The sequence below is a fragment of the Patagioenas fasciata genome, chromosome 2 (assembly GCF_037038585.1).
Source record: "Patagioenas fasciata isolate bPatFas1 chromosome 2, bPatFas1.hap1, whole genome shotgun sequence".
Classification (NCBI taxonomy): Eukaryota; Metazoa; Chordata; class Aves; order Columbiformes; family Columbidae; genus Patagioenas; species Patagioenas fasciata.
The window spans coordinates 119,772,249-119,799,660 of record NC_092521.1 but is presented as its reverse complement, the minus strand read 5'-3'; the positions used below and the strand labels follow the sequence as shown (position 1 = coordinate 119,799,660).

The 27,412-nt window shown below is 42.2% G+C and overlaps 2 protein-coding genes across 6 annotated transcripts in view; both read left to right on the top strand.

Moving 5' to 3' along the window:
• The window catches only part of BBS9 (Bardet-Biedl syndrome 9), a 330,225-nt gene extending 323,455 nt beyond the window's left edge, over positions 1 to 6,770 (top strand). Inside the window, exons 23-24 of the transcript XR_011737694.1 lie at positions 5,824 to 6,050; positions 6,683 to 6,770. The gene's annotated coding sequence lies outside the window, so the exon portion shown is untranslated. The remainder of the gene's footprint in view (positions 1 to 5,823; positions 6,051 to 6,682) is intronic.
• Positions 6,771 to 7,240: 470 nt separating this feature from the next.
• The window catches only part of BMPER (BMP binding endothelial regulator), a 156,121-nt gene continuing 135,949 nt past the window's right edge, over positions 7,241 to 27,412 (top strand). Inside the window, exons 1-3 of one of the 5 annotated variants that reach the window (XM_071804832.1) lie at positions 8,406 to 8,421; positions 9,318 to 9,615; positions 10,452 to 10,537. In XM_071804832.1, coding sequence (XP_071660933.1) covers positions 9,417 to 9,615; positions 10,452 to 10,537 — 285 coding nt within the window. In that variant the 5' untranslated portion in view covers positions 8,406 to 8,421; positions 9,318 to 9,416. The other 4 variants (XM_065832612.2, XM_071804833.1, XM_065832611.2 and 1 more) reach the window with 4 other exon arrangements.

Here is a 27,412-nt window from a genome sequence, read left to right as displayed (position 1 = left end):
TGAAGTTTTTCTTCATATGAACATTTGTGAAGGTAAACACACATTTCAAAACAAATCCATCAAAGAAAGTAATTGTGAAATTGAAGAAAAACCATCCTAGATGATCTCTTAGGGAACAATTGGAGTGTGCATCTTGCAGGTGCTCCATGCTGTGCGTGTCTCAAACAAGCCATCCAAGCAATGCCAGTGGGCAACCAAGTCTGTAAGTACAGGGGCAGTCTCACGCCTTTCCTCTGAAGGTTTCCAGTTGGGCTTCTGGGTTTGTTTCTGTCTAATTTCCATGAAACCACTGGCTCACAAGGGCATCCTGGTAGACCCTAGACACTGACAGCTGCTTAGCTGAGTTTGTGCATTAATTTAAGTCTGACACCAGTTTGAAGACAAGGGCTAACTAAATGGGTTGCAACGGAGTGGGGTGTCCTTGACTTCTTCTGGGACCACAATTGCATCCCACCAGGCTGGAGATGTGGCTCTCTCTATGCACATCACTCAGTGCTGCCACTTCCAGAGAGCTATGGACCCAAATTACTCCTCCTGGGAGCCGTGGAGATGCATTCCTTTGGGAGAAGAGACCTATTCCTTGGGTTGCCCAACACAGAGTGAACCTGAACACAGAGGCACCCCAATGCTGTAGTCACCCCACTTTTGAATGGTGTTATCCTGGCAGGTTCCTCTGGGGACTTGCTGCAGCAAGTCTTTAGAGAAGGGCCTTCTGCCCATTATGTGAATATCCTTATTGGCCTTGTCGGGGCTACTCTGATATGCGAATGTTTCCTGGAGAAGGGTCTAAATTATGTGGTTTATAAGCATGGTGAGTGGTTTCCGAAGTCCTTCCAGCGCCTCAATGTTATTTTTGTTTAATAGCTATCTGACTTCCTGACTTCCATACCAACTACACTACAGTCATAAAGACTGACTTCACTGTGATCAAAACATAAGAGTATTTTGATCAAATTTGATCAAAACCTAACAGTAATACAACTAGTTAGAATTTTACATGACTTGGTAAAGGGGTAGCTCTGTGTTTTTTCAAACTAGCTTAATTAAAAGCCCAAATCCCCAAAGTCAAATTATGTTTTGAAAATAGCTTAGCACCAACCAGTCTCTCGTAAGACATCATTTTGTATGTCAGAATACCTGCCAGCCACTATCTTGAGACTTCAGAGTCCATGTTTAAAGATACTTAAATAGCGTACACCACACGTAAATACACATTTAAAATTCTGTGGAGCCTTAAAACTGTTGATTAATTGTTCTCTTCAGTCACAAGTAATTCAGCTGACTCTTGGGTTTAACCTGCCTAATATATACAAGACATGTGACTGATACTTTCCCAAAGTAAATACTATTCCCTGTCTCTGTTTGCCTCATGCTTCTAAATGATGTATTTAGAGGTATGCTACTGTCAGATAACCAGGGGATTTGGCAGAAACCCCCTGCAGATCTGTGTAGTGGAACCAAAAACTCACCTCTGGCACATTTAATAATGCTCTCATCTCCCCTTGAAAGAGCCTTAGATAGCTGAGAGGCTGGTAGATGGATTGCACTGCCTTCTGGAAGTACAGTTTTTTTTTCCTCTTCCTTGGGTGACTGTGTGTTTTCTTTTTGGTGAAGGTCTAAGGTTAATCTGACCTGGGTGAATCAGTAGCAAAATGAGATGAGTTTTTAACAAATTTCTACTGTGTTGCTAGTATACTTGCTTATTTCTGTTTTGTTTGTTTGATTGTTTCTGTACTCTTGTCTATTTTGGGGTTTAAGCACATGTGGAATATCCAGGATTTAATGAGTCCGGTGAGCCGTTCAGTGTAACTATGAAATCTTGTAGTCTTGCTGCTTTAATAATGTTTATATCACTCATTATGAAACTGCACAACTAGCAGGAGTTTCAACAGATCGGTGCAGGATTACCCTGATTTGCTCATGTATATTATCTGAACATATCCTGACAGCTGGATCTGGAAAAGACTGCCTATGACTGTCAGTTCATTGCTCTTTGTATGTGTGGTACTGTCAGTCAGTAGTACAGATTGGCTATTACCGTTTAATTGAGCGTGCTTCTTTTAAATCAGAAGCCAAGAAGAAATAATAGGGAGGATTTCTTACCTATACTAGCTGTAATGTTGCGTAGCAAATTTTCTTAAGGGAAAAAAAAAAAAGGTAGTCAGTAAATTGTTTAAGCTTTTTATCTGGAGAAAAAAAAAAGGGGGGGAGTTCTTTGTAAACTGTGGGTTTTTCCCCCCCTTTCCCCCCCTTTTCCCCCCCTTTTCCCCCCCTTTTCCCCCCTTTTCCCCCCCTTTTCCCCCCCTTTTCCCCCCCTTTTCCCCCCCTTTTCCCCCCCTTTTCCCCCCCTTTTCCCCCCCTTTTCCCCCCCTTTTCCCCCCTTTTCCCCCCTTTTCCCCCCTTCTTCCCCCCCTTCTTCCCCCCCTTCTTCCCCCCCTTCTTCCCCCCCTTCTTCCCCCCCTTCTTCCCCCCCTTTTCCCCCTTTCCCTCCCCCTCCCCTTTTTCCCTTTTCCCTCCCTTCTCCCTCTTCTCCCCCTCCTCTCCTCCCTTCTCCCCCCCTTTTTTCTTTCTTTTTATTTTTTTTCCTTTCTTTTTCCTCTTTTTTTTTTCCCCAGATAAAATGAGGTATGTAACACTAATTGCAGGGACGCTAACAGCGGGATACCCTGTACAGCCAAAGCCAAATGAGATAAAAGAAAAGGCACGTTCTGAGAACAAAACCAAGAGAGCGTTTCGCTCGTGTATGAGCAAGGCGTCTGCACACACGGGTGAGGTTGCCACGAACAGATCCGCGGCTCAGCTTCCCCGCAGGGGCAGCTGCAGCTCCAGCTCGTCCCCGCTCCGCAGCCGCCGGGCTCTACGCTCCCAACACCGCCACCTGCCCGCGGCCGCACAGCGCAGCACCTTCGCTTGCCCACCCGGCCCTTCTCGACAAGCTATCACTTTATTTTATTATAGGCGAGGTAAAATTAACATCCCTCGGTCTCCTCGAGCTCATTTCGGTGTGAACGAGGGCACCCATGTGAAGGAGAGGGGGCTGCGACTTGGTGTGTTTCGTTCCTCAGACCTCACCTGTGAGTTTTTAAGTCTTTTAGCTGGGTCTCTTTAGCTTGGAGGAGACTGAGGGGTGACCTCATTAATGTTCATAAATATGTAAAGATGAGTGTCACGAGGATGGAGCCAGGCTCATCTCGGTGACAACCAACGATAGGACAAGGGGCAATGGGTACAAACTGGAACATAGGAGGTTCCACTTATATATGAGAAGAAAGTTTTTCATAGTGAGGGTGACAGAGCACTGGAACAGGCTGCCCAGGGAGGTTGTGGAGTCTCCTTCTCTGGAGACATTCAAAACCCGCCTGGACACTTTCCTGTGTAGCCTTATCATAGGTTTCCTTGCTCCAGGGGAGGGATTGGACTGGATGATCTTTCAAGGCCCTTCCAATCCCTTACATTCTGTGATTCTGCCATTTGAAAAAAGTCCTGGGATAAATTCTTCTGCTGCTGCCATTCCTGCTTTACAGCAGTGAACTTGCTGCTTAGAGTCTCAGTAGGTGAAATGATGATCTCACAGGGCACATGCTGTTGAAAACTTGTTCTTGAGCAAAAACATGAGCCTTTGCCTTTCTGTGCTGGGTAGGAGCAGCTGCTGTTGAACTGGATCCTGGCTGAAGGCAAAAATTATCTGTCAAACTAAGCATGTCTTTTTGCAGCGGGGGGTGGGATCAAGAGTTTCTGCTTGTGCAGAGTGGCTCTCTGCAGTACGGAGACGATCCCTCCTCATCTGCAATTATCAATTTTCCATTTTATAAAACATTTCTAGAGTACTCCTTGCTTGTTGCATTTATTAGCCAGCATAGCAGATGGGCAAAATGCAGGTTTTGGTTTCTCTCAGAAATTGAAAACAAAGAAGTACCTCATGTATGTCAGACTTCATGTGATTTCATTAGCCCTTATCCTTTATCAGACACAGCAGATGTTCAAGGGTAAACCTAACACAAAAACACATAACTCACACAAAATAATTTTTATTATCTCTGGAAGACAAACTATTTACAGCAGCAAAGTAACAAAGAGGAATTCGAGCATCTGCCACTTCATTCTGTTTGCTTGGCCTGTGGCCTCTTGAATCGCTTCTGCTGGTAGTCCCATAGTTAAGACGGCATCAGCATTTCTGTTATAATTTACTTTTTTTGTTGTTTTAGCATATTTGATATGGACTGCTACAGCAGTCCATTGTCTCCACATTGGAGCAATATTTTTCTGCTGCATACAAGTATTTTTCAGTTTGAGATATTAATGGCATTTATGCCCAGTTTAGTTTATGCTCTGTTCATTTGGGTTGCATTTGTACAAATAGAGGTTTTGAAGATTCTTGCAATGGGAAACTCCCTTTTGTACGGCTTTTTTGAGTTCATAGAAAATATAATTCAAACAACAGAAGTATGCAAGTTTTTCTGTGCCAGGACATTCTATGTTAATAAACTTTTAAAATGTTACTCATTATATTTATCTTGCCACAAATAAATTAAATGCTTTGCATGTTCCAGGGGTTTATGGAAAACTGTCAAAATGATGAGTGGTTTGATAAAATTTATAAACATTTATTCAAGTAAGTCTCACTGTAAATTTTAGATACTTTCTTGTACTTGCCTTTTATTTAAGGACATCTACCATATACCATTTTTAATCCTGTTACAGTTTTAAAACCCTCTTAGTGGGGTCTCCAGACCTCATTTACATCCATTTAGTTTTCTGAGTATTTTGCCGAAGGGGAGCTTTATCAGGAGCACCTCTTTGCTATATGTGGGCCAGTCTCAAGGTTTATTAACATTATCTCCTGGAGGAAAAGAGTCCACCCAAGAAATACTGTTTGTTCGCACTGATACACACTCTTAACTTTAAAACATGATTAAGCACAGAGTGAAGGAACATGCATAAGCATTTGAGAGGCTGCAGCCCAGCTCAGTAGGACTGAGCTGCAAAGACCTGATCAGACACCAAAAGATGAACAGTAGAGTAACTCCCATGCCCTTTCCTGCATGAAAGTGCGATGTCTCTACCACGATCCCCCTATGAGTTACTACAGAGCTTCCCTCCATTGCAATGCTGTGAGTTACTATTGAGCTTCCCAATTGCTGTATGCTGATGAACAATGATAACAAAATACTTTCCCAAATTACAGGTCTCTTGGCAAGAATTTGTAGGGTTGCAGCTTATCAGAGCCATGCTTCCAACTGCAACAGATATGTGTGATGATTATCTAAGTTATTGGATGGAGAATTCTTTAGGAAGATGTTAATAACAATAGAAATGTGTAAGTTCAATCTGATATGCAAACCATCTTCAGTGCCTTGTGAATGTATGGCCATTTAGCAAAACAGAACTGGAAACAGTGAGTTGTGCCAATTTATGTACCCTTCAATACAGTGTTTATCCAAGACATTTTTTTTTCTTTATTTTGAGATATCTCATAAATACAAAGAAACTGTGCTAAAATAATGCATAGTAATGTGAAAATAATAAAAGCAGGGCCACTTCCAGTGCTGACGTATACATGTTCCAAATTAGCATGTTTATTGCACACTTTCTTGCATGGTAAGGATGAATTTCCTGAACAAAGTAAAATCCATGTGAATTCTAGTGATTCGGTGCCTTCCTCCGCTTCTGGAAGAATTCTCTAGCCCATGAAGAACAGGCCTTCTAGTGTTTTTGACTTGCCAGTAAAACAGATAATCATGATGAAATGTGTGAATGTGATCACTGCCATCTTATTCACTGTTAACTACAGTTAACCATAAAGCTTTTTTTTTTTCTTTTTAGGCAGATGCTAAGTTGAACCTTTATTATGACCAGCTAATGGCTGACATTGTTATATGGCTGACTGCAGGGAAAGCATCACTGGAGAAGGAGCTGAATTACATACAAAGTGGTATTTGTGAACAGCTACTGCTCCGTCAAGCTGGATGAACCCAGGCTGAGCAATAATCAAAACTAATGAATATATCCTGTCAGTAATAACTGAGAGCATTAACATTTATACAAAAGAGGTAAGGTTTTGATGATGTGACTTCTGTTTTAATTACTGGCATACAACAAGGTCTCTGTGCATATCCAATAGTAGGACAAAGTTTTCTGTGTGACCTGATTTTGCTGAAATTACCACAGCTTTGAAGGCTGGTTGGAAAAAAGCAGTACCTCTTCAAACAGGGATGCAAAAGGAAAAAAAAGCCCTAACATTCTACTTAATGTGGCATTACAACCACAAAGGATGCTTACCTCTGATAAGGTAGACGTGGGAGATAGGTTAAGGGAGAGGTAAAAAGCTGAGACAACCCCCATACCTGTAGCACCGAATGGGAGAAACTAAGGTGGGGGGAGGATTAAGATAGTAGATTTCCCCCACAGGCTGGGTTTTACTTCATGAGAGATTTAAATGAGAGAGTGACCTTCCTCCTTGTCATGCCACCATTATCAATATTAGGAAGAAACGGAGATTGCTGCTCACAACAAGCATCTCCCTTCTTCCCCGATGAGAGGCGAGATATGGAATCAGGGCATCAGGAGGCTCCAAGACAGCACCAGTCCCCAGCTGGCTCTTTTACTGGGCAGCTAACAGTCTGTGAAGTGTGGTGTAGGCATGGTACTGGGAGGCTTAGGGTCTCGTTTCACATGTTTTAAGCAACGAAGATGGGCAAATTCCTCACCCCAACACCGGTGCTACCACGAAAGCAGCACAGACTCATTGAGCTCACCCCACGGACAATATTTTCATCCTGCAGATTTTGTTTCAGAGGTAAGTTTTATACCTAATCAGTGTGTTGAAGGTGCTTTAGTGACAATCATAGTGTTTGTTTGTTTGTGTGTTTTTCCACAGGAAAACCAAAACTGTATAACAAATCTGTGTGTATTGCTCCATAACTGCCCTGTCTTAAGTATGATTTCATCATATGCCCTTTTTAACTGATTGAGTTATGGCAGGGCTTGAGCGTGCAGTTCAGTTGCTGTAGCCTCCTGTCTTCATTTTATAAAGGAGATGAAAATTTTCACATTTTCAGAGTATTTTAGTGAGTTCCCTGATGTTATTTGGATGCCTGAATTGTTATTTGATGCCCTCATTGTGATTTCTATGTTTCTCACACTGTGTGATGTTAATATTTAATGAAATTTAGGCCATCACGAAGAGAAGATTCGATGCACACAATGATGTAAGTACTCTCCTGTGGTAGTTGTCACTTGAGAAATCATTAGGGTAGATTTTTTTTTTCCTATGGCTGTTGATGTAGAAGGGCTGTGGCTGCACTGGAATTAGAAAAGGGAAATGTAGCCACTAATTACAGATAGAGAGGTAAGAAAAAGCCAGTTTGCCAAAAGATGCAATATATATTTCCAATGGAAAAAACATTCAGACGTGAAAATCTCTTCTGGAGTACTGTGCAATAATACGTAGCTCTACAGGCTCATCTATGTTTAAAATGCAGAGAATGGTGAAGACAATGTTTCTCAGAAAAAAAAAAAAATCCAGGCTACATTTATGTACTGGGTTCATTGTGTACTTTGCATAATGTGTGAAGCAAATTTTCTATCACAGTTTTATTTTAATGGAATATGAAACCATTTTAATGGCATCTAAATTATTGTATTTACGTGTGCAGCTTCAACCTGTACAGATTGAGGCTGAGATAAGAAAAATGCAGGCTTTCTTTTCTCAGAGAAGGATTTTGCTAGTGATGTCTACAAGTTTACAAGTATCAGTTTTCCGTAGTCCCTGTCACATGTGCAATTTTTGCTAATTTATTACTTTTGCTTGCTATTCCAAAGGTAGGTAATGAATTGTATTGGAAAAGAGGTGTACACATCTTAGTTTTTAGAACAAAGATGCAGGCTTTTGGTCTTGGTTTTATTCTTAAAATGGACACACAAATCTAATTGTTTTGCTTCTTACTGGGAACTGAAACATATTTAAAGTAGTCATGTATGTACCAGTCTGCCATGCACCTGATTTGTCACTACTGTAAGCTTTTTTGAAATAGCAACTCACATCCACCGCCCCCAAAGAAAATAGGAACATGTATAAATCTGAAAACGTTTTTCAGCTTGTCGTCAGACTAGTTTATTTCAGAGAGCATTCATTCTTCCAAATGAAACATCATAGTTCGAAGGAAAACAATTCGTAAAACAGGCTTGGGAAGATGTGTCACAGAAAAACCTCCTGCCATACACCACAAGCGTCATCCCATCCAGACCATACATGCATGCATGTGTTCAAAAGCTCGATTTTGGTGATATTTGTAGCTAATATTGCTTGTGTTTATACCTAGGAGAGCAAAGCGTGGACCTGCAAAGGGGGAAAGTGTTAAGGAGGAGCTGCAGTAGCTACAGCCCACCGAGAAGCGATGGGCCGCGGGACCCGCACGGCAGGTCAGGAGAGCGGGGTCCCGGTAGCTGCCACCTTGCTGCTCCCTAGCCCCTCGGGCGGGGAGGCGAGCCCCGCCGAGCCCTGGGCCACCCCGATGGGGAGAGGCAGCTCCGGAGCTGGGAGGGGAGGGCCGGAGAAAAGATCCTTCGGGCGGCAGCGGGCCCGGGAAGCGGCCGGCTCTGGCTGCGGGAGTTTGTGCTGCGGCTGCAGGGAGAGAGGGGGCAGCACAGGGGACGGAGGGAGGCGGGAGGGGATGTCGGCGGCCCCGTCCGGGCGGGCAGCCGGGGAGCGGAGCCCCGCCGCGGCGTTCCCCGCGGGCAGCCTCCGTCCCTCCCGCGCGTCCCTCCTTCCCTGTGCCGGCTCTCTGACGGCCGGTAAAACCTGTCCGCAAGCACAAATGGCACTGACACAAGCTGGAATGCGGAGCCCGCTGGAGAAAGCCGGCGCCGCCGCTCTTTGCCCAGGTACCGGGATTTCGGCTGCACCGGACTTGTCCGAGGATCCACGTTTCCTCCCTCCTGCTTCTCTTTTACCTTTTCCTCTTCTTCTTCTTTCGTCCTCTTCTTCTCGGTCCTCTCCCTTTCTCCCCGCCCCACCCGCCGAGCGGCCGCGGGCGCAGCCCCCCGACGCCGCGGCCGGGCCGGGCGGTGCTCGGCGGGGCCGGGGGAGGGAGTGGCCGGGCATCTCCCGGCAGGGAAACGGGGTCTGGGGCTGGCAGCCTGTCTGTGCGTGTGTGCGCTTCTGGGGGAGGGAGGCACGGGGGCCGGGGGGTGCCGGAGGAGGGACTATGGGGAGAGGAAGGTATAAGAAGGGATGCGGGCAGGGGAGGGGGGTGATGGAAAGAGGGGGTGTGGGGCCGAGGGGCAGGCGCTGACAGCTGCTTTCCCCTCACCCACAGTCCCCTCCCCCGGTGCCGCCGCAGGGTGGGACTCCCCGGCGGGACACCGTCTCCCGTCCTGCTCCCCACCCCCCCGCTGCTGCCCGGCGCCGGGGGTCGATGCTGGGGTGGCCGGGCTCCGCCACCCGACGGTGCGTGCCGGACTCTGCCCCACAGCTGGCGGGCAGCGGCACCTCCGGGAGGATGCCCCGGTTTTGCGGGGACTGGGCGGTACTGCCGCGCCTCGTCCCGGCCGCCGCCGCCGTCCTCCTGGGCGCCCTCTGCCTCCCCGGGGCTCTGGCCTCCTCCCTCCTCACAGGTAAGAGGGCGCGGGGGGCGCGGAGCCCACCTGCCGCCGGGACCCGCCGTCGGGCGCGGGGGCTGCCTGGCATTTCACCGGAGCGCGGGAAGGGCGGACAGCTGGAGGTGTAACCGCGTGATTTGGGGCAGGTGAACAGAGGAACCGTGCTTCCCTCTCCCTTTTTTATTTTTCTTTTTCTGCCCCCTTCCCCTCGAGGGTTATATTTTCCTGATGTATTTTCACAGAGGGAAATGCTGAATTGATTTCTAGTGCAAGCGAGGAGCCATTAGATTTTGAGAAGTGATTCCAACATGACACAGTACCGGCTAATCAGCGTGAGGGCCATAAAGGGATTTCTAATTTGATTCTGTTTGACAGTCAGCTTGCTAATTTTGACTCATTTGCCAGTTGGCTGTCGTGCATTAAAAGGATGCTTGGTTCAAAGCTCATGCTGTACTCCTGGTCCAAGTCCTCAGAGGGTAATGGACTTTTTGCTGATTTCAGTGAGCTCTGGATCTATCGTTATAGAAGTACCCTGCTTTGCATGGAGTACTCATTATTCTCAACACGTCATCTGAGAAGAGAAACAGCGTTCTTCTTTGCTATAACTGGAGCACAAAGAAGGTCTAGGTTTGTGCAGCAATAAAAGGCCGGTTATTTCCCGGTTTCCTTTGGAATCTTATAGAAATACTGAACATCCTTGCTTGCTTAAAACAGGCAAATTAAGGCAAGATTTAAAATCAAAGGCGAGGAATGGAACAGAGGTTAATCATTAGTGTGATAAAGACAGTTTCCAAAACCAGCTGGGAGAATTATAATATGTCAATATTTTGAAATTTTGATTTCTGTTTCAGGATCTGTTGCAAAATGTGAAAATGAAGGAGAAATTCTGCAGATACCGTTTATCACAGACAACCCTTGCATAATGTGTGTTTGCCTGGTAAGTTTGGATTTCAGATAATAAGAACATTCAGGCCTTTGCTGAAAGTAACTGCACTGAGAGTGGAATATTTCACATAATCAAATCTTGGGTGCCTCTGTTGCCTTTATGTAACACAAGGTTATCTCCGAACTGAGCTAATGGAAAGTAATCCAATCCATGATCTGGCAATCACTTCTTTGACTTTTAAACTCTCAGACACGAAGTTATACCTGACTTTAGTATGACATTGTGAAACTGAATTTACCATGTGAATTTGGAGGGAGAACTGTTTTCACAAAGTCAGGGGTGCACACAGAAGTCTTTGCATATAGTTCAGCAAGAAGGGTAAAAGGTAAGGTTTGGAAATGCTGCTGCTTTAAGCTCCCATGTGTGTAGTTTCACACACCAGTGGCTGAAGAGCTGCTCAAGGGTGCAAGGTGAAGGCTACAACGTGACTACACACGCTGTGATAAGACAACAGTGAAAGCAGAAGTGATGCTTTCATCAAACCACTTTATTCCAAGGATGACACTGCCTGCTGTGCTGGGAATGCAGTGGTTAATAATGTCGCTAGCTGACACACGTTTTGGGGAGAAACATTCCCTTTCATTGTAACTCGGCTTCAGAGTTAAGCATTTTTGGGAGCAATTCAACTGGACAAGCCAAGGCTTTAGGAGTTATTGAAAAACAGTTGTTCTAAAGAAAACTTTGTACAACATATTTAAAAGAAAACCATAAACTTTAATTTGCTGTTGAATGCAAAGAAAAGTATAGACCAGAAAGCACTATGTTTTACATTTTGGAAGCTGTAGAGTAACTGACTGTAGAAACTGTGTTCTACTTTAGGACTTAAATATCAAGACGCGCACTCTCCCGCCTTCTCCTATCGCTATTAATATTATTAGTATTAGCCAGCATCATTATAAATTTATAAAAGACTTAAATAATTGTTTCAAACTGCTGTTTAGAAGGCAGTTTTGGCAACTGTAGGAACCTGATCTTGAGCCTCCTGAGGTTGATGTATATCACTGCACTGAGTTCAATAGATTTTAAGTGAGACACAATGGCAATTTTTTAGCTAATAGTGATAAAGAATAAGTTATTTATTCTTCTGGATAGAGGGGGGATGGGGAAAGGAGGAGCATGGGATGTGGTGAGTAAAGGAAATCAAGGGAAAACAAAAAAAGACATGAAGCTGTGTTTTGTCATGGATCACCTTCCCAAATATGTCTGCCACCACTCTTGCTAATGGAAGCTGGTGTTAACCAGCGAGGAAGCAATTTATCTGTGAAGGAGCAGAAGTTCAGTCTTGGGCATCAGGGCAATAATGCATCAGGGTAAAACACTTGTATTTATAGATCTCTCTAGACCTTGGCTTTATGAAATCAATGAGCACCCTTTTAGTCCATGAACATGAAGAACTGCAAAAAACATTGGATGTAAGAACTCTAAATCTATGTGGTTTGTAGGGCATACTTTAATGAAACAGCAACTGAGGGCATTTAGCTCCCTTCTGTGCAAGAAGGACGCTACATTTTATCAAGAATATGGATGCCTAGTGAATTACCACAGTTGCCTGCACTGGCTATGCTCTGTTTTATTTCTGCCAAAGGATAAATTCGGTCTCTGTTTCTTGAGTTGGAAACTGGCACACCTGGTAGAGGAGAAGGAAACTGGTCTGGAGAAAATGACTTTAATGCTGTGTGGCATCCAAAGCAATGACTTACTGGACAGCCAGTTGCTGAAATCTCTGTTCAGGCCTACCACAAGGGAAAAGATACATTTTAAGAGGTCTGAGACATAAACAAACAAACAAAAACATATGGTGATTTGTGACCAGGAGGGAAGAGGGAACCAGGTTTCCTTACATCCAACTAGAAATATTGATTGTTTAATAGCCATTCAGTGAGGAACTTTCTCTGGAAGACTGATCATACTCTTCAAGAGCAAACCTGATGGATGTTCGTATCATAAGAAGCAAGCGACTACGAAAAGAGCTTAATAAGCTGTTTCAGGAAGGAACAAATTGCTGTCCAGGAGAGGACAGAAAATTCAACAGAGGACACTTGTGCTAGAAACACTAGTAAAGAGAGTAAATGAAATATTGGATGGGATTATGGCAGGTCTCCCCTAGCAGTGATACATTTCCATGACTGCAAGCTGCCATAAATAACTGCACAAGTTACAGAAATCTGAATGACTCTGGGAAGAATATATAACTCCCTTCCAGGACATTCCCATTTCACAAATGAGAGGAGACAGAACTGAAGTGCTGGAACCAAATAATCATTAAGTGTTTGACAGACCTGACTCTGCAGGTTGTGTCTGGCAAAGCACAGGGATGCATCCTAGCAAGGGAGAAAGAAGCAGGCAGCACAAGCAAAGCAATCATCTCCAGCTTTCTCTTAACAGGCAAAATTAGCTGGGAGGACAAAGCAAGGGGTAATATTTTAAGAGCAAATGTGGTGAAAACTAGAAACTTATAGGCTATGAGTAAGTTGCAATCATGCAACAAAGACTATGAACAGCAATTACAAACACAGTTCGTTACACATCGAGAAGTCTTGGAAGGAAGATTAAAACCAAAAGTTGTATTTTCTCATTGATTAGTGGAGACAGGATGGACTGATTTTCATGATAGGAATATGAACAGGAACAAGGCAGATAGAGCAGACACTGGCTTCTGGGGGTGCTGCTTTAATAAAGCTTCTAGCTCTTGTTTTAGAGTTATTTGTAACACAAACCCCTGTATCTTGAATACAAAAGGCACACTGATCTCCTAGACACAGCCAAGTCTAGCTACCAAGGCGAGTTCATTCTTGCACATCTGCTGTAGCATGTGCAAAGAGAAGTTGTGGTGATATGGAAATTTAGACTCGGGGACATGTGCTGGAGATTTTTTATATAGTACGTAGTAAATAATTTTCTTCTAAAGTATAGGTAATACTTTTCTAATAAAAAGGCAGCACACCCACCATGAGATAGCTGTGTTTTGGACTTCCCTACTTGTCAAAATGAAATGTGATGGAGTGCACGAACAGCACTGATACTTGCCCTTAATATATGGAAACAGGTAAGATTAAGAGTATGTACACGTGTGTAAATGTGCACTGTACCTCTGTATGAAAGAACTACCAGCTAAACAAGCCACTATGGCTCAAATCTAGAGTTCCCTAATTTGTAATTTATATGTCTCTATGGTCTTAATAATGCCCATTAAAGTGGTCATTTTTAACATCTGCAAGACAATAGTTTCAATGTGAGTTTTTTACAACTACAACACTTTAGCAATGGTATATTGCTGTCCAACTAATCATCTGTCTAAGCACTTAATAAACATGGATTAATTTGATTTCTAAAGAACTGGTTATTCATTACAGCTGACGGCAAAAAGTGGCCGTTTTTTTTTTGGTAAAAACATCTAAGTCAAAGAAAGATTGTGGTTTATCCACAAGGAATTTCTTGTAGGACTGTGATGAAAGCTCAGGTCTCCTAACTCCTGGTCTAATGGTTTGACTACAAAGCCATCCCTTCTCACTTCATGCACTTTCGCTTTACAAGTGGATGTGGGTGGTATAGTCACAGTATGAATACACTTACTTTCTTTTTTGTCTCTCTGACAACAGGCAGGCTGCAGAGATGCCAGGTTTTTGGTGTGTCTGCTCTCCGAGTTTGTTCTGAGGCATGGAATGGGCAAAGGCAAATACAAGCTGACTTCATGATCCAGAGGTTTTGAGAACTGTGATTTATGACTTGCTGTTGCTATCTGCAAAATGCTGTTTGAACTGATGTGCTTTGGTCTTCTGCCCATGTCCACTTGGAATGTCTGTGGTTCTACATCTCCCAGGAGATATGCTATCTCTGGGAAGTTACCGCACCACCTGGCTTTCCATAAGGATATAGCCCAAAGCAGGCTGAAGGCAACTCAAACTACCTGCTTTCTTGGGCATTCACTTTATATGCTGCTAAACACAAGAACTGGATAAAACACTGGCATCCTTAGTACTTAGAGCTAAAGGGTAAAACAGAAATACAGAGGGTGCACTTGGAAAATTGTTGTTCTGAATCTAGGCCACGTGAAAATTGCAGGCTGGCCTACTTGTGAAGTGCCAGTGTAGTATGGCATGGTTGACTGGCTTTATAAAGACTTCTATGATGGAAAGGGTTGAAAACACTCCAAGCTGCAGCAAGCTCTGTGTCAGAGGAAGGTGAACAACCGAAAGGAAATACTAGATGTGATGAACAGTAACAAGGACTAAGTAAAACAACTCTGAGGAAAAAAATACTGTCGAAAAAAGGGAAACTCTTATTTCAGATAATGATGTGGCACTTAACAGTACAAAAAAGATGTTAGAGAACATATAGTTGTGGAATGATTTTATACCTAGTGGTCAATAGTAAGAAAATCTCATGTCCTGCTGTTCTCTGAAAATCAAAGTAATGAAACTGTGGGTAATGAAGTTGATTGAAAAAAGTTTGGGTTTTAAAGAACTTATCTGAATTGGCATGATGATTATAGGTAAAAATATATAATCTTGATAGTATTTGTAATGCAATTATATTGATTCAGTTTGATAAATAGATTTTTTTATTGTGGTTATTAAATGCTTTAAGACTGCAAACGATTATAACTACAATACCTAATGCAAAAAATATTCTAAAAATATACTCACACATGGAAGAATGAGTTTATTTCAATCCATAGGAGCATTTCATACACCTTGTGCAGTTTGAAGAACCCGAATATGTCATGTATGGCAGAGTCAGATATTTATATTTCAGATGTGAAAGTTTTAAGCTGAGGGTAGTGGAGGCATGGGTCGGTTTCTGTTAGTAGAAACGAAACTTCATGAATGCAAAAACCTAACACATTTTGGTAAGTTTTGTACTTTTTGTAGTGCAAAATATACATTGAGTATTTTGAAATGTTAAGGGAAAAATGCTATTAAGAGAATATAGGGGGAACTTTTGGTTAGATTTCTTTTACATGGGTGTCAGCATATGAAGTAGGTATGGAATATTTAAGTTCAACTCTGGTAAAAGCATGGTAAATGATCAAGTGCAGAAAGAGTTTTTGTTGGTACAGGTTTTTAGCTGGAAGGTATCTAAAACTCAAAATAGAAGTAGGGTCACACCTGATATTATGGCATTTACTTTCAAGAAATATATACTTCAACATACACGTGGAAAAGACATAAAAATGCTACAGTCTGTCAGAAATAGGTGAAATGGGAACCTGTGCATAATTATAGAATGAGAATGTAAAAACCCATAGAAGTAACTTAGCCTGAATTAAACTTCTGAGTGCTGAGTTTTTTGGAGGTGAGATGAGCTCAGCAGTGACAACGATGACAGGTGGTGTTGCCCATGGTGGTGAGGAGAGCCATGTCATTTCATGCACATTTATAATCATCTGCATGGACCCTGAATGCCTTGCCCGAAACAAGCAGAGATCCAAGAACAACCTGTCAGTTGGCCAGTGGTAGATGTAGTTTTAAAATGAATGTACCCAAACCTGCCAGCTGAAAGAGACAGGTGAGAAGCCAGGAAGTGCAAGGAAATAGATAAGTACACCTCAGGTAACAGTGGTTTTCACATCGCAAGAGACTTTTATTTTTTCAGGAGAATGAAAGGGTTTGGTTTTGGTGTGTTTTTTGTGAGGAGAAAAGGTCTCCTATTTTTTTATTTTTTTTATTTTTTTTTTAAATTTTTCCAAAATACTTTAGAACAAAGTGGGTTGTGTCAAGAAACAGCTGATAAAAGCCAGTTGAGATCTTGACAAACCACATCTAAATCAGTGCCATTTCCCCCACCTTATATCCTCCCCCCTTCCCTCATGCCTGTGCCTCAAACTTGCCAACTGCACCTGAGGAGTGGTAATCATATGTCTCAACCTTTTATCACCTAAATCCAGAACAGAAGGAAATAAATGTGAGCCAGAAAGTGTAACCAAGTGTTGGAAACCTGAGAAAAGTTTGGAGACAGGAGCTCAGGAAACTAGAAATCAGAGCTTTGCTTGGCATACGTTTCATTCAGCATGAAACATCATTCTGTAGTTTAAATTTCCGCCTTTAAATCCAAATGTACAATGTAGATTTTGACCTTTGCTCATAAAAAAAATTATGTTAAATTCGTTGTTATAAGACCTAGTGTTCTATCTGGTTTGAATTGACAGAGTAGTGAAATCAAGTGCAAGCAAACCAAAGAACAGAAGAAATAACCTCAACCCTTGGTCCTCCCTACACTGCCCCCCCCAAAACCCATCTCATCATTGCAGGCTAAAGCAAGAAAGCTACTATAATAGATTTGCTGGGGTTCTTTACCTATAGCATAGTTGATTTCTGTGGCACAGTACACAAGTTGAAAGCTCATAGCTAGCCTGAGAGCAAGTGTTTGACACATGTTCAGTGAAGATGGCAGTGTTTTAGTACATCAGGATTCAATTGCTGTTGCATCAAGGTATAATGTGGCCCAGATGACTTTTAGTGGAGTAGTGCATATTGAAAAAAAAAATGATCAAACAATTCTTTCATACCTATTGTATTTAATTTAATTTCAATAGTTTACATACATCAACTACAGAATCTACCAAGACTGCATCTTCTTTCAATTTCAATATTCTTGGTCTTTATTACTGTGTAATACAATCAACTTTCTTTTCACCCACAAAAATAACAAACACTATCTTAGGCTTTTTTGTCTCTCTTGTATTGGTGTTTTTTGCCCCCATATTACGCAAAAGAGAACGTTGTTTTGATCAGTGTTTGGAGGGTTCCTGGAACAGAAACATGCCTTGACATGATGAAAGCTTTATTAGTTTTTATCCAATTTAAAAAAGATACAGATGCATATGCCACCTCTTACATGAAAAAACCAACGCCTCACACCCCAAAACTAAACACCAGTCAAAGATCCATGTTGGATGCAGCTGGGTGTCCCATATTTGCTTTGTCTATATCTATCTATATATTATATATTATTATAGATATATATAATATAAAATATATATTATATATAAAAATATATATTTTATATATATATTATATATCTATGTGAAGATGGTTTTGCAAGTGAGAATTGAATTGAACTGAGAGCCAGAGCTGGTTGATTACCTGTTGTGGAGGTGATTTCTTTGGTAGGCTTTTCTGAAGCATGATTTATGTAGATTCAGTTGTAATTGTTCTTAATTATTGTAACACCTTTAGGTGAGACAAGGCTTTGGCCTGAGAATGAAACACAAACTATCAATGGCAGAAGACGGTTACTCTGACTTGATCCCCTTAAGTTTCCAACAGCAGTGGTGAGACAATGTTCAGGTCAGTTTGGTGCCATACAGAGATATGGCCACCCTGGCCAAGCAGTAACACATGCAGCATCTCATCTGATCTCATTTTTTCCTCTGAGCAATGAGTATGGATTGTATAGCTGGGTGTTGTCTGTGCCACCTGTGGACCTCTTGAAGTCCGCTTTCTGCACCTTGCTTCACATCCCAGGGCTTCCTCAGAATGTGGCACATCCCTAACGCGGGTATGTTTGCCTTCAACTTGCTGTGCTTTATCATGCCATTTATTTTGGAGACACGACACACTGTTATATGTGACAGCTTATGATGAAGCCTTTTGGAAATCTGCAGACTTGGAGAAGCTATTTCACGGTGTTCTCAGAACATGTGGGATAGTGAAGAGTTCACTACTTACGCATTTCTAACATGGAGTCAGCTGCATTGAGCAAACATACATATGCACACAGTGCTGAATTGATTATACATCTTGGCAAAATCCTCCTGTAAGGGAGCTGGTGATATGTCACTGTAACGATGGTGAAGATCCAATCCGTCAAGTGTGGAAATGCGATTCTCTTTAGCACAATTAAAGGATCAGAGAACTCAAATACAAAAGAACATATTTAAAATGTATAAGTAATATGTGGAAAAATATGAAGGGCACAAAAATGCCATAAATTAAATGGAAAAATGTAATATAAGTTGCAAACGTCTTTGGAATGTGTCTACAATAAGTGCAAAATGGATCAGCCTAAGTTAAGGCACTTTTTTATTGCCAATAAGAAAAACATTATTAAAGAACTGGTCCAATATCAAAATGGCATTTTAAAAGCATACGGTTACCTGTATATAGTTTTTATTAGCTTTCAAGTTTCTTCCATTGAGTTGTTAACGGTCTTTTTAAGAATTATGGTCCTGTAAGTGAATGGTTCACAGTGTCAGTATTTCTGCTGTTCTGCTTTGTGCTGCTATATAAAAATAGATTTTTTTTTTTTTCCCTACCAAATATCTGGTTTTATTTCCCCATCATGTTTTAATATAAATTTTTGAGGGAAGAAAAATATTAAGCAACAACAACAAAAAAAAATCAAATGAAAATGCAACCTTTTTATATCGAGCTTATGGTCAAATAAAAGACTGTTGTGAAGAAAAAAACCCAATATTGTATAAAAACTCTTAACTGTAATACTGCTACTAAAATGACTATCGTACTGGCACTTGCTCATATTGTACCTAGTAACTGTTGTAATTACTTCCTCTGAGGCTTCTTGGCCTCTTTATCTTATGCATTAAGCTGCAGCTAAAAAATTCCTTGCCTGACCATTTGTCCGATTGAGCTCTGGGCAGCCTTTTGCTTCCAGCTGAACCAAGTGCTGAGCTCTGGGCCCAAGTACAGCATGGGCCCTGTCCCTTGTCATCCCCAGGAGCTGATCTTGTGTTCTGATACCTGTATTTCATACAAGTTTTGTCTGTCTCTCCTATTTATTTATTAGTCTTTTTATCCTGCCCCCCTCCCCCCCTTTTTTTTTTCCCCTATTTTACTCCTGTGTCTGGGATCCACTTGCTCCTCTAGATAGTGGTCCAAAATGGGCTGTTACATTAGGACTGTGTATCACCACCTCACTGAAAAACATAACATCTTCACGCACCGTCTGTGTTTTGCATACTCTTTACCTATTTCCTCATCCATTCCACTCATCAAGCTCCTGGCTGTAGTTTTCATTTTCTGTATTGTATCTTAGATTTTTCAGAGAGGGAAGCATTATGTATTTGTGCTGTAAAGTGATATGGCAAAATGCAGTACTGCGAAATAGCATTAGAGCTGGGGATCTATTCTTGTTGAGCACAAGGATGGGAATGTGATAAAATGCCATTTAGAAAAACGATTCAAAAGCCCCCAGTTCTTCTGAGTTCCTGTTTTAAGTAAACCTTTTTGCAAAGCTTAAATGTTAAAGATTGAATCAGGTCATCTTTCACCCTGTCTTAGAGTTGTGTTTACATGGTTACTCTGCATTTTGCTATGGAGCACGTCTAGTTCATGTGAGGCATCTGCAGTTGGTCGCATGGTAGCGATGCTGCTTTGTGTGTGCATAAATCCCAACCTGCAGTGCTGAAGCTTCCTGTATATTGCATATTTAGTGCAAATTCCTCAACCATGTAGATGCTGCAATTTCAGTCTTAAATTTCTCTGTGCTGAGCACTGCATTGGCTTCCATGTCCAGAGCTGTGCCAGACTTGAGAAGTTGAAGTCTGCCATTCCTACTTCACACAAAAACCCAGGTATTGCTCAGCCCTGGGCTGCTAAGGTGCTCAGTGTAACCCCAGAGTCCCCTGTTGGCTGCAGGGCCAGCTGCCCCTTTCTCCAGATGGCCATGGTATGCATGGCTCACCTGTTTTGTAGCTGAAGATCTTGCTTGAGGTGTGGAAGCAGCAACTCCATACTCCTCCTTACCTGGAAGAATGCAAGCCAACATGTCATAGAGCCCTGACCAGGACAATCAGATTTCTGACAGCTCATAGGCTAAACATTGTGAGTGGTTTTTTTTCTTAGCTGTTCCTGACATATTGTTTTCAATTATATTAAGTGCCTTCAATGGGAATGGTTTGGAACCATCAAAATGTATTCTGATGGCCAGCCAGAGTCATATATTTGAATCTGTGTTTCTGGCTTGTCTTATGATTTATTAGTGGCTGCAGAACAGCAGACCTTGATCATCCTGGGGTTATCTCCTCTTCCATTTTTTCTGTCTGGGTGGTGATGTACAGTTGAGGCATGGTTTGGAAGAGATGGGGAAGAGCTGATAAATGACTGCTCTAGGGCTATGTGGTGGTTACGATCTGATTGTGCCAGTTCGTGAAACACCTCCAGGTTGTGCTGCTTGGAAATCGTTGGAGCGGGAAGGAGCCAGGCAGGATGACTGGGCTTGAGATAAGGCTATTAGTTGAAGGATTGCCTGTAGGACCTAAAATACTGATAAGAGCAGCTGGCTCTCCTACTACAGGGAGACTGGTGGTTATTTGTCTGTGACAGAGAATATTTTTTGTCTGTATATGGCAGGGTACCATCAAATGCTCAGTTCTGGGGAGAGCTGGCACAGTTAACTGTGTTAGGTGGATTGGTGATTCAATCTGGCAAATGCTTTTGATTAAAATAAATGAATAAAATTATGTTGGCAGGCAGAGTGCAAAGCATGCAAGCTTTTTAACCTGTAAACCAAGGAGTGGTGGATGAGTTGTTTGTAAAAGCAGTGGATAAAAAATGCTGGACAATTAAAGTCATTATACATTAAAATGTTGATGGTGTGGTTGTGTAAGAAACCTTTTGAACAGACTATGCTTGAGGCATAGTTTGTCTGATCTATATGCATTAAGCATTGCTGGAGAAACTTGCTGATGTGGACATTTAAGATGCTGCATAGTGCACTGATACCGAACCAGACCTTGCTTATTGTGAAAATGCGAAGGAAACAGAAGAAGCATGCGATTTTTATAGCTACTGGATAAATGTCCGTATATATCTGATTGAACTTCGCAAGGTTTCCGATCCTAAAGCAAAAACTACTTGACCCAAAAATCAATCTTAAGTGGAAACTTAAAAAAATATCTAGAACTCTAGGCCATGATAGTAAGAAATTTGAGTGTTTTTATGTACTTGTTGTTACACGAAGTGTATGTATTTGGTGCCTAAAACTGTGTATAATAATTTTAGTATAAGATTAATATCTCTAGTGTCATCAGGTTTCTTGGCATGATTAAACCGGTCCACATATGGAAGCATACAAAGGTGGGAGCCAAAAAGGGAAAAAGAAAACAAATCACCTACAACAAAAGGGAGGTTTGCTGGAAGGCAGCCATCTGGAGAGATGAGTAGGCAGCTCCAGCCTGTTCACTGAGCATTATGTCTCATGTACCAGACAGCACAAAAACTGCTGCTGAGACGAACCTTTGGTTGAAAAGACATGGATGTGGCTATGTATGACTCTGGAACCAGAGGCGTAAAAGGATTTTTAAGTATCTTCTGGAGACCTAATATTACTACTGTGTGTTGGTGGACAGCTTGTGTGGCCATAAGGTACCACTACCATGAAAGGATTTAGGTTAACCCGCTGAATAGTGCTTAGGTTGGGCTGTTGGCCCAAGCAGCCCATGCTTAACTGTCTTGTCTCCTCCATTGAGAAGACAACTCAGAACAGGGATTTCTTACAGCTGACATGCTGAGCAGAGAGCCGACAGGAGCTGCTGAGTATGAGGCCATACCCTAAGCCCCACTTTCTGTTTTGGGGTCAGGTAGCTCATGCTATGCCCTTAAGGGTTCCTGCTCTGGCCTGGGTGGCAGGAGGCATCTCCTCTTATGTCATACAACTTAGTAGTTGGAGGTAGTGGGGAAAAAAGCAGTTTATAGTAAAGTATATCAAGAGGCATTGATGCAGAAATTAGTGAGGTCATCTTGGTTAGGAAATTTCCTGTTCTTCTCTAGGCTAGAGAAGTGTGTTTCAATTGCCTGTGTAGAACATGGCAGTGTGGACACGCTGGATGAAATGTTGTTCCTCTTCCAACCCAGACTGGGCTGTGACTTGGCAATGTGAGACTGCTCTTATTGCAGAGGAAGGTACAGTTAATTAAAAACTAACTTTCTAAGACCTCAGGTAGATAGATTTTAGTTTTTTTCAGTTCAGCCCCAGGTTCTCATTCTTTACACGGCACTTGAGTCTCTCATCATAAAGAACCCTTCTTATGCTAAAGGTGTGAAACCTTTGGTTTTCAGACCATCTTTCCACCTCTCCTGTGTTTTCCCCCAAGCTGTCCAGCCAGTAGCATTGCTGCTTGAGTTCTTGCTGTTCAAAGAGAACAGTGCTGTCTCACACAATGGAATCATCTCTGGCTGCCTCACCAGTGCTGTGGACTTCCAACCAGGCATAATCCCTTTCCTGACATTTGAATCTCATTGATTGGGTTAACAAGATGCTATCTGTGCTCCATACTTATGTAAATATAACCTGCTAGCAAAGATCTTAATGGCACCTGATATATCACACTGGCTTTACATCTACTGAGAGGTACCACATCAGGAGTCACTTCCAAAAGCAGGCTGTGTTCTTGGTCCCATAGGTCCCTTTATAAGCTGTAAGAAATGCTGGTGGTCAAGGCCGACCATTCAGATGTCTTCAAAGTGTCCCACTGGTGACTGAAAATCACTTTGTCAAGATGACAAATGGCTTGTGCATACCCTGTTCACCTTCTAGTTTTGCTCTAATGTCAGCTCCATTTACTTGTCAGAAACAAGTATTTTTTTTACTTCCAGCGGTGCAAGTGGGGCAGAGGAAGGGAAGGAGTGAAGGGAAGACAGGCTGAGGAAAAATCTGCTTGTATGGCTTCTTTTCAATGTATTATTATAGCTGAGAATTGCAAGCTTTGGACATACCAGAATCTGTTTGTTTGTACATGTGCAAAACAAAAAAAGGGAATTTGCTTTTCAGAAGTGAGAACTGTCCCTGTAGGGCTACTATTATGCAAAACATGTTTTAACCACTAGATTTTTCAAGCAGAAAGTGGTTTTGCAATGTTAGTTTCTTATTTTGGACAGCAAACTTCATTCCAGAGCAGCATTTAAAAATAACTGTTTAATTAACTGGGTCTACCCAGTACATAGGGCATTGTGCATGTGTCTGTGCTGAAGAGCTCAGCTCAAACCTCTGAATTCGTGTGGGTGGTTTCATTGACTGCAATGGTATTGTCACATGGCTAAGTGATCGCTGCTGTCAGTGAGGGCTGCTACATCTCACCCAAAAGCAGCAAGGGCCAGGCCACAAAATATAGTCAAAGTCAGCTCAAGGACTGTGAAAGTGGCTTTGACAGCTTTGGCTTTTAGTTTCCTCTCAGTGGCTTTTGCTTAGGTCACAAGTCAAAATACACTTTTTCTCCTTGTAGCTACAGCACTCGCTGAAGTTTTGGAAGTCAAAGTCTAGCTTAATTTGGCAATGCTGTTCATCACAACAAAGGAAAGCTCATTCCACCCTCCTTCTTTGCATCTGATGGAAGCTTTGTATCCATCAGAACTTTGAGTAGGTATGAAGTAGAAACACACCAAAATGTGATGTGTTAAATAAAACATCACTGTAGGCTAAGTTTTTTTGATTATGTACTCCTGTGGCCTTGGGCCTCCTCTTGCCAACACCAACTGGATGAAGCCTGCTTTAAGATAACTGCTGTCACCAGCTGTCCATGAGTTAGGATTCATGCTTGCCCCTCTGAGAGGTCACTAACACGGAGCAGTTGCAGCAGAAAGAAGTGAGCCTCTGTGAGTTGAAGGCATCACTAAAAGACCCCGAAAGATCTTGCCCCTTCAAGGAGTCCTGGCTGAGATGCTCTTGGTCCTTGTCCCTTCCCACTCATCTCCAGACAGACTGACAAGCTGGTGGCTCCCCTTCTCTCTGCAGACCTCCATGAATAACCTCCTCTTTTTTTGCTAATACCACTGTGTAGCACAGGCAAGATCACCTAAGAAAACAAATGCGGGGTCAGTGCTGAGTTTACTTGCAAGTTCATTAAAACAGCAGTGTCTGGAGACCTCTTGCCTAAATAATTTTATAACGGAAAACAGGCTCTTGTTGCTTTCTTTTGGGCTACTCTTTTTATTTGGTTGTTGTTCCTCAAGCGTTTTGGTCCTATTTCAAATCTCACTTCAATTAAATTTAGAGTGTTGGGTTTTTTTTTGGTGTGTGCTTTCTAATTTAAAAGCTGTGCTACTACTGCAACACCTCTAGGACTCCTCTGGATTATGAAGCTAGGATTGACAGGGATTTTCCTGACAAAATAACATTAGAAAACCAACTTGTAAATTAAAAATTTGGAAGAAAATAAAAGCCCCTTCCCCTTTCCTCCCCCAGCTGAGATCTCCTGTTGGTGCTTCTGGCATGCATCACATCTTTGTGGATACAGTATCATGAGAAAACTGTCACTTGGTGATGTATTAGGGTAATATATCATGAGAACATCGTTTCTTTAGAGGATATGGGCAGTAAAAGACATGATTCTGGCCAGACAGAGCAGCGGGGGACCTTGCTTTTTTTTCTTCCTTTTTCTTTAATCTAGCCCTGTTTTTGTATTGTACAGAAGTGAGTTTCTTCATGGGATATGACTTGTTCCAGAGTAAGTTAGGAGGCCCATTGGGCTTTTTAAACTCTTTAAGAAATACCTGGCCTCAAGGGCTGCTTTGTTCAAAGTTTTTAGAACAGGCTCAAGCCCAAAAGTAGAGCATTTGCCACTGCCTGTATCTCCAGTGTAAGTCGAGTAAGCAGACATCAGACAGGAGGCAATAAAGATGCAATGACAGGTAACTATTGTTTGAATAATATATTTGTAGATTTAGCCCATCATAATGTGATTAAATGATATTTATTTAAAAAAAAATCAGGCAATGCATGTCTTTTAAATGTCAAATGAAGTTTTAATTCACATCAGAAAAATTACTATCAGTCGGTATTCAGTCTATAATAGGAGATATAGTTATCTTATCCAAAAATAGGAATTCTAAACTGATGGACTCAGATTTTTATGTACTTTTATTGTATTCATGGTTTTGTTTTTCTCTCATTGGCAATGTCTGCTGGAAAATAAGCTGGACGCAGTCTATACATCTAGGATGGCAGTAGTTAAGAAACAAAAGCAGAGTGTTGTTAGGACATTATTTTGATGGGACCAAGTTAATTTTTGAGATGGTACAAAGCATGACACCATGACTTGATATAAAATTTGTTGAATTAAAATCCTGTAATCATTTATTTTAAACCTTTGGCACAGTCTGCTTTACTTTCTATGAAATCAGCTTGATGATTTGTCAGTACCACCTTCAACTATTTTTTGAGTTAGGATTTACTTAGAGTGTTTTCAGATCGGTTTGGCTCAGGGATGCTATGAGCAAACTCCTCCTTTTCTAAGCCATCCCATGGCACTTAAGGGGGGTCAGCAGAGCAGCATGCTCCAGGACCTAATGCATCCAGAGCAGTGATGTTCTTCCACATCTGTTGACTCCAGCTGTGTGTGGATGGCCTCTGGATCCAGCTAAGGGAGTGTAAGATTTTATGGCCTTCAGCTGCCTGTCCCTTCCCTGGGAGAACGAATTCTGCCCCACCAGTTTCAGCCAGGGTAAAGCAGACTAGGCTGGACCACACTTTCCAGATCACTCCTTTTGCTCAAAATGAGTTGGGCAGTGATCATCCAGAAAGTTTTGCTGGCTGATCTGAGTGACTGGGAACATCCAGTAAGGGGTAGCCTGTAAGCTCATAGAATTGGGTTAGTGAGCTGTAACATTTTGCAGCAGCATGGGCACAGGTTTGCACCCTGACCTTCGAATTGATAGGTATTGCCTGTGTCTACTGTTTTCTTAGGTATTGGTGTCAAATTTAGATGACTGATAATTAATGTGAATTCTTTATTGATAAAATAGAGAATTTTTTTGCTTGTTTGTTTAGAAACACATTTAAATTTTGTGGAAAAGCCATTAATTTTAAATGCATGCATCTCATGATATGCAAAGGTGTGGTCTCCCACAAGAACCCCAGTGCTTGCTCCTTCTCTGAAACCTGGCTCCTGGATTACTACATGTAATTTTTCAGATTACAGTATGAACTGCTGGGAACCTGTGAAAACCCTGTCTATTATTGCTAGAAGACTGTCGTGCTATTCTGTTGACAGGTAAAGAGTTTTGCCTTTAATTTTACAGCTGAAGAGCTCTTACCCAAAATGGCACTTGGAGGTGGCAGTCTGGATCTTGCTCTGTCTTTTTCACTGACTTAATCTGCAGTTATGGTCACTTAATGTGGCTGTGTCTTTGTCGATGAGCTCACTGGAGAAGGGATGTTGTCCTATGATGTGTTTACGTGATGTCTGATGTAATGGGACCCTGATCCCAGCTGCAGCCTCAGTAGTTGCATTAATGCAAACCAATGTAAGAGGAAGAAAGCACTTTCTTTTCACCGTGTAGTCGTGCACCAAACTGCTGTCAGGGAGCGCTGGGATTGCAGCAGGCCACCGAGGTCACTTTCCGCATGCTGGTGAACATCATTAAACACAGTGGAAAATAAAAACCTGTTCAGTTCATAAGAGGTTGTGGGTGATGTGTCCTGAATGACTTGCATATACCCATGCCTTCCTTACAGCGGTGGAGATTGCCCGTTTGCAGTGAAATTCGGTGTCATCTTTCAGCTGGGCCTTTGTTTTAATTGCCTTTCCTAGGGAGTGGAAAGAGCTCAAATTATGAAGGGGGTGGCGGATGCTGGCTGAGCATCACCACAGAGAGAGCTGCAGCCTCCTCCTTGTGCACCCTCAGAGAGGCCAGATAAGCTAAGGAGATTACAGGGATGAGGGGATAAATTGGAGGCTACTGTGTGCTCTGCTCAAAAAAGGAAAAAGAAGCTCTGTGGACTGAACTGGCATATTTTGTTCCTGATGAAATACTATCATTTACATCTAATGCAATTCATGCTGAAATTGTGGTCATGTTGTGCCACAGGCAAGGACCTAATGCTGAAAGTACCGAAGCATGTGTTTGGCTTCACTCCTGTGAGTTGCCTCGCTGAAACTGAAGACACACTTAAAATAATAGGACTTTT